Source organism: Pristiophorus japonicus, chromosome 8, assembly GCF_044704955.1.
Source record: "Pristiophorus japonicus isolate sPriJap1 chromosome 8, sPriJap1.hap1, whole genome shotgun sequence".
NCBI classification, from domain to species: Eukaryota; Metazoa; Chordata; class Chondrichthyes; family Pristiophoridae; genus Pristiophorus; species Pristiophorus japonicus.
The window spans coordinates 34,164,033-34,176,581 of NC_091984.1; the positions used below are offsets into that span (position 1 = coordinate 34,164,033).

General features: G+C 45.5%; 1 protein-coding gene across 1 annotated transcript in view; it reads right to left on the reverse strand.

The window, feature by feature from the left end:
* LOC139269116 (phospholipid phosphatase-related protein type 5-like) overlaps positions 1-12,549 on the reverse strand; it is a 210,581-nt gene that overhangs the window by 47,377 nt on the left and 150,655 nt on the right. The window contains exon 4 of the mRNA XM_070888218.1: positions 8,929-9,182. Coding sequence (XP_070744319.1) covers positions 8,929-9,182 — 254 coding nt within the window. The remainder of the gene's footprint in view (positions 1-8,928; positions 9,183-12,549) is intronic.

Consider the following 12,549-nt stretch of genomic DNA (forward strand, 5'->3'; position numbering starts at 1 on the left):
GTGTGGGCGGTAAAGACGGGTTTTCAGATCGCCGGTTTCTCGCCCATTCTCAAAGCCCCTAGTCTCCATTTTTGAAATTGGGCGTTACCATGAGCGATATGAAATGGGCGATAGCGTTAAATCTCTCTGACCATCTGCCGTAAAGTGTCACCGTCCTTAGCAACGGCCTGGCAATGCTCGATTCCCATGATTCAGGAGGTCAAGGGTCATCATGACATGCGCGGAAGAGGAGACAGAGGGAGCTGAGAGGGACTAAAAGCGTGTGTGGCTGTGGTGTGTGCTTGGTTGGCTGTTGTGGGAAGCACAAGGGAGATTCACCAGCAGCAAAAAGCCTACTAAGCACTAAGAACATAGTTGGTACCGAGTTTTTGTCCAACAAATAAGATATAACATGGAAGGGATGGTGGAGACCCTGGAGCTGGTAGCCAGGAACACTGGTGGCAGAGGGCTTCCGGTGGTCCCGGAGCGCGGCACTGCACCCCAAGGTGCTGCACCCCCATTGCCAACAACAGATGAGAGCCAGGAGCAACATCTTACTTCTGGCTCGGAGCACGTTCCCTCCCACCTTGGGACCATCCTCTCCCGTATCCGTCCAAGTAGCGGTTCGAACGACATCCCCCCCCCCAATGAAGCATCGCCTGAGGAGCTCCTCGACCAGGCAGCTTGGAGTCAGGAGGGGAAGGGGAAGGGGTAGAGCTGGGGAAGAGAAGTGAGGGGTGGGGGGAAGGGTTGGTTTTTACAGAAATACTGATGATTTCAGATTAATGTTCGGTTTAAATGTTTTTTATTTAACAAAACCTTGTAGCGCATTGACTCAGATAGCTGCACCATTACACGCTTCTGATTCCTTAACATCAAAGGGTAGAATTACACTTAACTTCAATCAGCTTAAACTTTAACTGTCACCAAGGTGATGCCCACTATTGATGTATGACCTGCACACCCAGCAGTGTGTCAGCTTTGTAAATAACACCAATGTTCTTTCAGGCAAAGTGATCATTAATGAGCTCCTGACGTAAGGCTCTTGCAGCTATCATGCCACCATGGGCCCTTTCATGCAGTCTACAGGGAGGCAGGGGCATGGCTTCTGCGTCAGCCTGATTGTCTGGGTCGATGTCAGCGTCCGCCTCCTCGTCCTCCTCTTCCTCTCTCTGGTGAGGTGCTCTGTCAGACTCATCAGGCAATTCTTGTCCCCTCCTGATAGCCAAGTTGTGCAGCATGGAGCACACCACCACGAATTGAGCTGCCTGCTCAGGGTGGTATTGGAGCTCGTCTCCTGAGTGGTCCAGGCATCTAAAGCGCTGCTTAGGCACGCCAATGGTTTTCTCCACGATATTGCAAGTAGCTCTGTGGCCCTCGTTTATCGCCTTTCGACTTCAGTGTGGGTGTCACGCAGGGGGTTCATCAGCCAGGTGGCGAGGCCATATCCCTTGTCACCAAGCATCCAGTATTGACCTTGTGGCTGATTGTTAAACAAATCAGATACAGTGCTGTCACGCAGGATGTCAGCATCATGGATACTGACCGGAAGCTTAGCATTCACTGCCATTATAATTTGCTGGTGGTCGACAACGAGTTGGACATTCAGGGAGTGAAATCCTTTGCGGTTCCTGAAAATCTCTGCATCCTGAAAAGATGCCCGCATCGCGATGTGCGTACAGTCTATTTGCTCCATGCACCTTGGGGAAGTTTGCAATTCTGGAGAATCCTAGAGCCCTCTCAGTCTGTGCCTCCCTGGTCATAGGGAAGCTGATCAAGTCCCTCCTGCATGTGTACAGGGTTTCAGTGACCTGTCTAATGCAGCAATGTGTGGCATGCTGAGACAGACCGCAAATGTCGCCAGCTGAGGTCTGAAAAGAACCCGACGCGTAGAACGACAGTGCCGTGGTGACTTTGACCTCGACGGACAGTGCAGGACTGATGGTGCTGGCAGGCTGCAGATCTCCCCTTATGAGCTGGCATACCTCAATGATAACCTCTTTGTGGAAACACAGTCTCCGAAGGCAGGTGGTGTTGGGCAAGTCAAGGTAAGACCGCTTGCCCCTGTATTTGTGTGGGGGGGTGGGGGTGTAATGTCTGGTCCTCCTCATCAGTCTGGCATGTCTTACATTGGGCACATAATGCTGTGGAGCTTTCATTCAGCCATTTCGAGTCTGCAGCATGTAATTGGTCATCAAGAGAGGGTGAGAAAGGACAGGCCCCATTGCAGTAGCTCTCTGTTTTCCACCGATTGGTCACAAAGAATGAATGTCCCGATGAAGACACCTATTAAATTCGAATCGGTCACAGTATGGTCAAGATGTTCACATCACCCCCAAAGACCTCCAGAGTACATTCGAACTCCGCCGAGGTTGAAGCAGGGCAGCCAAAGGATACGGCATGTGATGTAGAACACGGCGGCCATAACGCTGTGATTAGTTCCGCTTAGTTCCACTTTTTCTGGGCGTTTTTTTGGGCAAGCGATATTGTGGGCGATATGTGTGCGAGGTGGTGAAAGTGACGCTGGGTGATCTCATGGCCATTAGTTTCAGAAAATGTGATCTTTTCGACAAAAAAAATTGGCGGGCGGTATTATTGAATCTCGGCGTTAATTCTGTGCAGATACTAATGCTGGACGATATTATTGCCGTTGATTTTGCCCATTCTGATGATTCCGCCCCAAAAAAGTGGGCTGGTGGTATTATTTTTTCTTGGCGTTACACACATGGGGAAAGTAATGCTCGCCGATAAGTTTCCGAAAAATGCCCGTCAGTTTCCATTTTGTGGCTAAATGGGCGATATATGGGCGTTGCACGTCATTTCAGTGGTAAAATGAACGTTAAGTGGGCGATAAGCATGCAAAAAAAGTTGAAAATCTAGCCCTATAACCGGCAACTTTGAAACTGATGCTCGTGCAAATGGATAATGGTTGTCGTTCTTTGGCCAACATAAGTAACTGTCCGTTTTAAACGTGTGCATTTTAAGTGATGAGGACTGTACAAATGCCAGGCCCACGGGGAAGCTTTGTTACTCCATGAAATGTAGAGAGACTTTGTATGAAAAGTATTTGAGGATAGCAGACCCTGAGCAAACAAAGATCTGTTTATTGTGTTTGGATTTATGCTTAGAATTTGCCCACATCACTTCAGAATTAATATCAGTCATACCAGACACATTTGTAACAGACTGGACTGCAAATAAGTTTATTCGTAGATGTGTCATTTTTAATAGCAATAGTGAGTTAGAAGCATAGGGGTCGAAATTGATCAAAGGGAAGTTATGCCCATTTACCGTCGAAAGGATTACTAATCTCCTGACGGTACTTTGGACGGAACTTTGGTCAAAAAAGGAGGAAAAAAGCGCCCGGCGGCAAAAATGGGCATTGCATGTTGGGTGTTGATCTCTTCATGCATCTCTGCTGGGATGCTGGACCAGCTCCCATGGAGGACACAGTTTTTTACAAGGGACAGTAAAGATTCCTGGCTGGTCCAGATCCTGATCTGGTGGGCCGTAACGGATGACTTTTCGTTTTCAAATGCATCCATCACCAAGAGCAAGTCTGCAGGCAGTGCCATTTCCACCCCGGTGGTGGGCAATGGTACCCGGCTGAGAGCATCAGCGCAGTTCTCTGTGCCTGGCCTGTTATATGCAGACAGCGTGAGCGCCCATCTTTGGATGCGAGCAGAGGCATTGGTATTAATACCTTTGCTCTCTGAGAATAGCGATATGAATGGCTTATGGTCAGTTTCCAACTCGAACTTCAGCCCAAACAGATACTGGTGTATTTTTTTCACCCCGTAAATGCATGCCAGAGCTTCTTTTTCAATCATGCTGTAGGCACTTTCGGCCTTGGACAAACTCCTGGACGCATAAGCGACCGGTTGTAATGTTCCCGATTCCTTTGCTTGTTGTAACACACACCAGACCCTGTACGAAGACGCATCGCAAGCTAGTACTAAACATTTACATGGGTCATACAGAACAAGCAGTTTGTTAGAACATAACAGATTTCTGGCTTTCTCAAATGCAGTCTATTGTGATTTCTCCCATACCCAGTCATCTCCCTTGCGTAGCAACACATGTAGAGGTTCTAGCAAGGTGCTTAACCCGGGTAGGAAATTACCAAAATAATTGAGGAGTCTCAGAAACGACCGCAGTTCCATCACGTTCTGTGGTCTCGGCGCTTTCTTGATGGCCTCCGTCTTGGCGTCGGTGGGTCTGATGCCGTCTGCCGCGATTCTTCTCCCTAAGAACTCTACCTCTGGTGCAAGGAAAACATACTTCGAGCGTTTCAACCTGAGTCCCACATGATCTAGCTGACTTAGAACCTCTTCCAGGTTATGCAAGTGTTCGATGGTGTCCTGACCTGTGATCAATATGTCATCCTGGAAAACCATGGTGCGTGGAACCAACTTTAGCAGACTCTCCATGTTCCTTTGAAAAATAGCCGCGGCCGATTGAATCCCAAACGGGCATCTATTGTAGATGAACAGACCTTTGTGCATGTTGATGCAGGTGAGGCCTTTCGAAGATTCCGCCAGCTCCTGCGTCATGTAGGCCGAGGTCAGGTCCAACTTGGTAAACGTCTTCCCTCCTGCCAGCATCGCAAATAGGTCATCTGCCTTGGATAGCGGGTACTAGTCCTGCAGTGAAAACGATTAATCGTTACTTTATAGTCCCCACAAATTCTGACCGTGCCATCGCCCTTGAGAATCGGAACAATCAGACTGGCCCACTCGTTGAACTCAACCGGCATGATGATGCCCTCTCGTTGCAGGCTGTCCAGCTCGATTTCCTCTTTCTCTCGCATCATGTGTGGCACCGCCCGTGCCTTGTGGTGGATGGGTCGTGTACTGGGAACCAAGTGGATCTGCACCTTCGCCCCAGAGAAATTTCCAATGCTTGGCTCAAACAATGACGGGAACTTGCTCAAAACCTGGGCACATGAGGCATCATCGACCGATGAAAGCGCTGGGATGTCGTCCCAGTTTCAGCGGATTTTTTCCAGCCAGCTTCTGCCAAACAGTGTGGGGGCCATCTCCTGGTACAATCCATAGTGGTAGTTCGTGCACCGCTCCATCATTGAGACTTTTACTGCTGCACTGCCAGTTACAGGGATCAGCTCTTTCGTGTAAGTTCTCAGCTTGGTATGAACAGGGCTCAGCTTGGGCCTTTGTGCCTTGTTGCATCACAGCCACTCGAAAGCCTTTCTGCTCATAGACTGACTCGCACCCATGTCCAATTCCATGGAAACTGGAATTACGTTCAGTTCAACTTTTAACATGCTCGGTCAACATTTCGTGGTGAAGGTGTGTACCCCGTACACTTCTGCCTCCTCGGTTCGAGTCTCTAGTTCAGGTTGATCCACCATGGATCGGTCTTCCTCTGCAGCGTGGTGGTTTGCAGGGTTTGCAGCTCATCTGCACATTCGCTGGAGGTGTCCCATTGTTCCACAGCCTTTGCACGCATGGTGTTTGAAGCGGCATTGAATGGGCTCAGTAATCACCTCTGCAGCGCCAACAAAGTGTTAATTGCCTAGCATTCACACTTGATGGCAGACTCTGGGTCATCTGAGGTCGTGCAGCTGCAGGCGTGTACATTCTGCCATATGCACTCCTGCCTGAAAACGACGTTACTTTGTGTACAGTACTTGCCGATGCATCTTTATGCTGCGAAATTTGTTTGGTGTTATCGCTGGTGGACATAAATGCTTGGGCTATCGTTATGGCTTTGCTCAGGTTCGGTGTTTCAACAGTCAATAGTTTGCGAAGGATAACCTCATGGCCAACGCCAAGCACAAAAAGGTCTCTTAGCATTTGCTCCAGGAATCCACCGAATTCGCAATGTCCTGCAAGGCGCCTTAGTTCGGCGACGTAGCTCGCCACTTCCTGGTCTTCAGACTGTTGACATATATAAAATCGATACCTTGCCATCAGAACGCTCTCCTTCGGATTTAGGTGCTCCCGGACCAGCGTACATAGTTCTCCATACGATTTGGTTGTTGGTTTCACCGGAGCAAGAAGATTCTTCATGAGGCCACAGGTTGTTGCCCTGCAGACGGTGAGGAGGATCGCCCTTCGTTTGGCAGCGTTCTCATTCCCTTCCAGCTCGTTTGGCCACAAAGGCTTCCCAATTGTCACTTTCTAAGAATTTCTCCAGGATACCAACAGTTCTCTGCGTTTTTGCATGATGGTTCGTTATCTATTACTCGTCACCAGTTGTTATGTCTCAAATAAAGAAATGTGACTGAGTACTGTAGACTTGAGTAAGTGTGACCTTAGTCTCTTTCTTCTGACTCCAGAGTGCTGCCACAGCATGGGAGGCCTGCTTATATGCAGTGCTCCCAAGGGATGCTGGGATCACTTGGGACTCCAACAGATGCGCCCTTTGGTGGAGGTAGAATACTGGTTACAAGGTGTTGCATTCATAGCAGACCCCATAGACCCTTACAGCACGGGAGGGGGCCATTTGGTCTGTCATGCCTATGCCGGCTCTTTGAAAGATCTGTCTAATTTAGTTCCACATCCCAGCGTTCTTCCCATAACACTGCAAAATAGTCCTCTAAAAGTACATGTCCAATTGCCTTTTGAAATTTCCACCACCCTTTCAGGTCATGCGTTTCAGATCTTAACAACCCTCGGTGTGAAAACATTTCTTCTCATTTCCCTTCTAATTCTTGTGCCAATTATTTTAAAACAATGACGTCTGGTTACCCACTTGCCAGAGGAAACAGGTTCTCCGCACTTGCTGTATCGAAACCCCTCACAATTTTGAATACCTCCATTAGGTCTCCCTTAATCTTCTCTGCTCGAAGGAGAGCAATCTCAGCTTCTCCACTCTCTCCGCATAACTGAATTCTCTCATCCCTGGTACCATCCTGGTAAACCCTATGCAAGGTCTTCTCAGCCTTTCTAAAGTGCGGTGCCAAGAATTGGACACAATACTCCAGCTGAGGCCTAACCAGTGATTTGTAAAGGTTTAGCATGATTCCCTTACTTTTGTATCCAATGTTCCTATTTACATAGCCAAGTATCCCATACGCTTTCTTAACCAGCTCATCAACTTGCCCTGCCACCCCTTCAAGGATTTGTGAATATGCACCCCCAGGTCCCTCTGCTCTTACACTCCACCCTCAAAATAGTACCATTTAGATTATACAGCCTCTGCATGTTGTTCCTCCCAAAGCACATCACTTCACACTTATCCGCACTAAATTGCATCTGCCATGTGTCTGCCCATTTCACCAGTCTGTCTTAGTCCTCTTGAGGTCTGCTGCTATCCTGCTCACTACTTACTACATTGCCAAGTCTTGTATCATCTGCAAACATGCCGAAGAGGTCAGTCCAAGTAATACAACAGCTTTGAACCAGCTCATGAAAGGGTTAAACAGGACAACCTGTCAGTTGAGGTCCTTTGATTAGATTTCTGTGCTGCACTTTTGGAAAAAAAAATGAAAGTACCTCTTGGGACAAAGGTATTGGGACAGAGGTAGCCACCTCTCCCTATTAGTTATAATTTTGTTCAAATTCCATCAATGTGTTACCAATGGAGAAGTCTCCTCCCTCTGCGCCCACTGTAGCTGGGTCAAAATATTTCACTGTTACATTACAAGTGTTGGATTCTTACATCAATAAAAACCTTTGACTCACAGAATCACCTTTCAGGAGGTCAGTTTACTAGACAGAGGCACTATATACAATCACATGCTACTTGTGTTTGACCACTGTGATCGGTTAGGGTTATTCTGATTAGATTATGTCATGAATGAATATCCCACTGATGCACTTTAAACTGTAACATTTGGGAGGACTCTGAGTCTTCTCCGTCCTTGCTATAGCTCTAGAGGTTTCTGCAATTTCCCTTCACATTTGGTGATCTTTTATCCCTTGAGTTTGTTTGTGCGAGTTATAACTTTTGTAAGCAACAATTATGCTGTAAATGCTTCCTCAGTTTTCATTCAAAATGACGCCTATGTAAGGCAAACAGGTGTAACATACGTATTGAACTGAGCAGCAGTATTGGTAAAATCATATAATCATAATGTATCAGTATCAAAGGGGATAGAGTATAAGAGCAGAGAAGTCCTGCTACAACTGTACAGGGTATTGGTGAGGCCACACCTGGAGCACTGCATACAGTTTTGGTCTCCGTATTTAAGGAAGGATATACTTGCATTGGAGGCTGTTCAGAGAAGGTTCACTAGGTTGATTCCAGAGATGAGGGGGTTGACTTATGAAGATAGATTGAGTAGGTTGGGCCTATACTCATTGGAGTTTAGAAGAATGCGAGGTGATCTTATTTAAACATATAAGATAATGAGGGGGCTCGACAAGGTGGATGCAGAGAGGATATTTCCACTCATAGGGGAAACTAAAACTAGGGGGCATAGTCTCAAAATAAGCAACGCCCATTTAAAATTGCGATGAGGAGGAATTTCTTCTCTCAGAGGGTTGTAAATCTGTGGAATTATCTGCCCCAGAGAGCTGTGGAGGCTGGGTCACTGAATATATTTAAGGCGGAGATAGATGGATTTTTGAGCAATAAGGGAATAAAGGGTTATGGGGAGCGGGCAGGGAAGTGGAGCTGAGTCCATGATCAGATCAGCCATGATCTTATTAAATGGTAGAGCGGGCTCGAGGGGCCAAATGGTCTACTCCTGCTCCTATTTCTTATATTCTTACGTACTTACTAGTAAGTTTTAAACAGATTAGGAAATGTCATCAGGTACACAGAGTAAGTCTCACCAGGGTAATAACATTGATCTAAACAATGATATGGCATAACTCTTGCTGTAGTTTTTCCATTTGTAGGCCACTGTTTTGCTGTACACTTGAAGATATTTGCAGCCACCTTCGGTAATTTCCAGTGACTGCTTGAGCTGATGGATACACTTCAAAAAAATCATTGCAGTTAATAGGAATAATAGTAGGATTCAACAAATGTACTTACTGCCAGATATACAGCCGCATACACGCTTAAAGCTGCCTCTTTGGATGGAAAGGTTTTCCTGGCTTTTGTAATGGCATCTATGTTGCCAGTGCAGGCTTCTTCACTGTTGATGAATTGCACAGATTCATGGTGACAGCCCAGTGCTGTGTAATTGGGTTTGCAAACGGTGAGAAAATGGGGGGCAAGATTTCCTGTCACCACTTGTCCAGCATTTACAAAAATATCAGTGGCAAAAAGTCCAAATGCATAAACTCCTGTGAAAGAGAAGATACCAAACTGTAATTAGAAAACAAAATATCTTTGATCTAACCTCTCAAACAAAATAGTTAATTTAAATGCACAATTTAAACACGTTTGCTATTTAAAAGTTATTCTAGATTTGGAGTTGCTCTTCATCATTTGATTGGTGTGTTTTGCTTCTGTGTCCCTATCAGGTAATGTCACGTTGTTTTTTTGTGCAATATGCAAGAAGCATTTTTCAGGTGGTGAAACAAAATGTTCCTATCTATGTGATGACAAGGTATGTTGTCACAGCATAATTAGATTAAACCGATTAAGCTTCAGATCTGTTCAACAGATTTTCTGTTTGGGTGAATTTATGAGTAGTAATGAAAAATGATAGTTATAATTAACTTGAGAGAAGAACATAAGATATAGGAGCAGGACTAGGCCATTCGGCCCCTCGAGCCTGCTCTACCCTTCAATAAGGTCATCGACCTCAACACTTTCCCACCCGATCGCCATATCCCTTGATTCCCCGAGAGTCCAAAAATCTATCTATCTCAGCCTTGAATATATGCAGAGACTCAGCATCCACAGCCCTCTGCGGCAGAGAATTCCAAAGATTCACAACTCTCTGAGAGAAGAAATTCCTCCTCATCTCAGTCTTAAATGGCTGACCACTTATCCTGAGACTGTGCCCCCTTGTTCTAGACACTCCAGCCAGGGGAAACAACCTCTCAGCATCTACCTTGTCAAGCCCTTTCAGAATCTTGTTTGTTTCAATGAGATCACCTCTCATTCTTCTAAACTCCAGAGCGTATAGGCCCATTCTACACAATCCCTCATCATAAGACAGCCCTCTCATCCTCGGAATCAATCTGGTGAACCTCCGTTGTATCACCTCCAAGGCAAGAATATCCATCCTTAGATAAGGAGACTAAAACTGTGCACAGTACTCTAGGTGTGGTCTCACCAAGGCCCTGTACAATTGTAGCAAGACTTCCTTACTCTTATACTCCAACTCCTTGGATTAAAGGACAACACACCATTTGCCTTCCTTATTGCTTGCTGTACCTGCATGCTAGCTTTCTTTGTTTCTTGCACAAGGACACCCAAATCTCTCTGAACACCAACATATAAAAGTTTCTCACTATTTAAAAAATATTCTGTTTTGCTATGAAGAATGACTGTATGGCAAGAAACTTCCAATTGAGCCCCGAACCTAAAATAGTCCATATAGTTGTTTAATGGGACTGGGTGTAAGGAGGAGTGCTTTTCACAGGGTGGGTAAGCTGGGGAGGGGAGGCATTTGTGCTTTAAATAAAGGACAAGAATGTTAGAGTTGGGGAATTAACACCTCCACCTTTTGCATCTGGTGTCCACAGAAAGGACTATTAAATAGGTACAACACTGCTAGATGCAAGGGAAGGTTTTTCCTGCAGTGACCCCAAAATGGGCTTAACCTCAAGAGTATTCTTACAAGAAATATCAAGCTCAAAATCCTTAGCTAACAAAATCAAGGTGGGATTGAACCCTGAAGCAAATTTAAAGTAAAGTAGTAAGACAATTCCCTTAAATGTTTCGCTGCCTTTCTTGTCCTTTATAACTGGGAATTAGCAAGCTGTGGTAAACATAGAAACATAGAAACATAGAAAATAGGTGCAGGAGTAGGCCATTCAGCTCTTCTAGCCTGCACCGCCATTCAATGAGTTCATGGCTGAACATGCAACTTCAGTACCCCCTTCCTGCTTTCTCGCCATACCCCTTGATCCCCCTAGTAGTAAGGACTTCATCTAATTCCTTTTTGAATATATTTAGTGAATTGGCCTCAACAACTGTCTGTGGTAGAGAATTCCACAGGTTCACCACTCTTTGGGTGAAGAAGTTTCTCCTCATCTCGGTCCTAAATGGCTTACCCCTTATCCTTAGACTGTGACCCCTGGTTCTGGACTTCCCCAACATTGGGAAAATTCTTCCTGCATCTAACCTGTCTAAACCCGTCAGAATTTTAAACGTTTCTATGAGGTCCCCTCTCATTCTTCTGAACTCCAGTGAATACAAGCCCAGTTGATCCAGTCTTTCTTGATAGGTCAGTCCCACCATCCCGGGAATCAGTCTGGTGAATCTTCGCTGCACTCCCTCAATAGCAAGAATGTCCTTCCTCAAGTTAAGAGACCAAAACTGTACACAATACTCCAGCTGTGGCCTCACCAAGGCCCTGTACAACTGTAGCAACACCTCCCTGCCCCTGTACTCAAATCCCCTCGCTATGAAGGCCAACATGCCATTTGCTTTCTTAACCGCCTGCTGTACCTGCATGCCAACCTTCAATGACTGATGTACCATGACACCCAGGTCTTGTTGCACCTCCCCTTTTTCTAATCTGTCACCATTCAGATAATATTCTGTCTCTCTGTTTTTACCACCAAAGTGGATATCCTCACATTTATCCACATTATACTTCATCTGCCATGCATTTGCCCACTCACCTAACCTATCCAAGTCACTCTGCAGCCTCATAGCATCCTCCTCGCAGCTCACACTGCCACCCAACTTAGTGTCATCCGCAAATTTGGAGATATTACATTTAATCCCCTCGTCTAAAGACCTGACCAGAGAGTGAATACCCAGATAGATTAAATAAAACGGATTTTGAATAAAAGAATAATTATGTAATCTGCCCACTAATGTCACATAGAGCAAAATCTTAAAACCGTTTTCTGTTGGATGCAGCTTTTGTATTTGTCTCACATCAGTTGAGAAATAACAGCATATGCTTGGATGCAATCGCGACAATGACAAGTAGTTCAACAATTTTATCCTGTTGGTTGCTGGAGCGTCAGAGATTTCACAAGTTTAGCCAGTGGTGGCTAACTCTGCCGTTTGAACATCTGCATGGTGCCAAATAACAGCACTTACGTGAGAAAGAATTCGACATGTGGGCGAAGCCATGTTTGAGGCTTCACTGCTCACTCTCCAAGTGAAATTGTTGGATTGATACAGAATGCTGAGCATTTATGGAGCAGTTCTCATCTTTCTTACATAAACATGTCTTAAGGACTAAAAATATTTATTGCTTCGCTCATCATGATATGGTGATGTGGCCATGGACTGGAGACCATGGCATATGTACCACCGTAAGATTTTACTGAACTGCACAACAGCAATGATTAATGTCAAGCAACTCTTAAAAGAACTTGGGCACTCTTGTTCTTGATCTATGTGGCTTAACATGCATGGGAAGAGTAATCTGAAAATTGTTCTTTGAGAAGATGGTTGATGTTCACCTTTCGAACAAAGAACCTCAGATATACAGAAGCCCAATGAGTAAGAAAAGATAACATAAATATTCTTTCCAAGTTCAGCTTCAGGTTCAGGTATATAGTGAAAAAGATTACC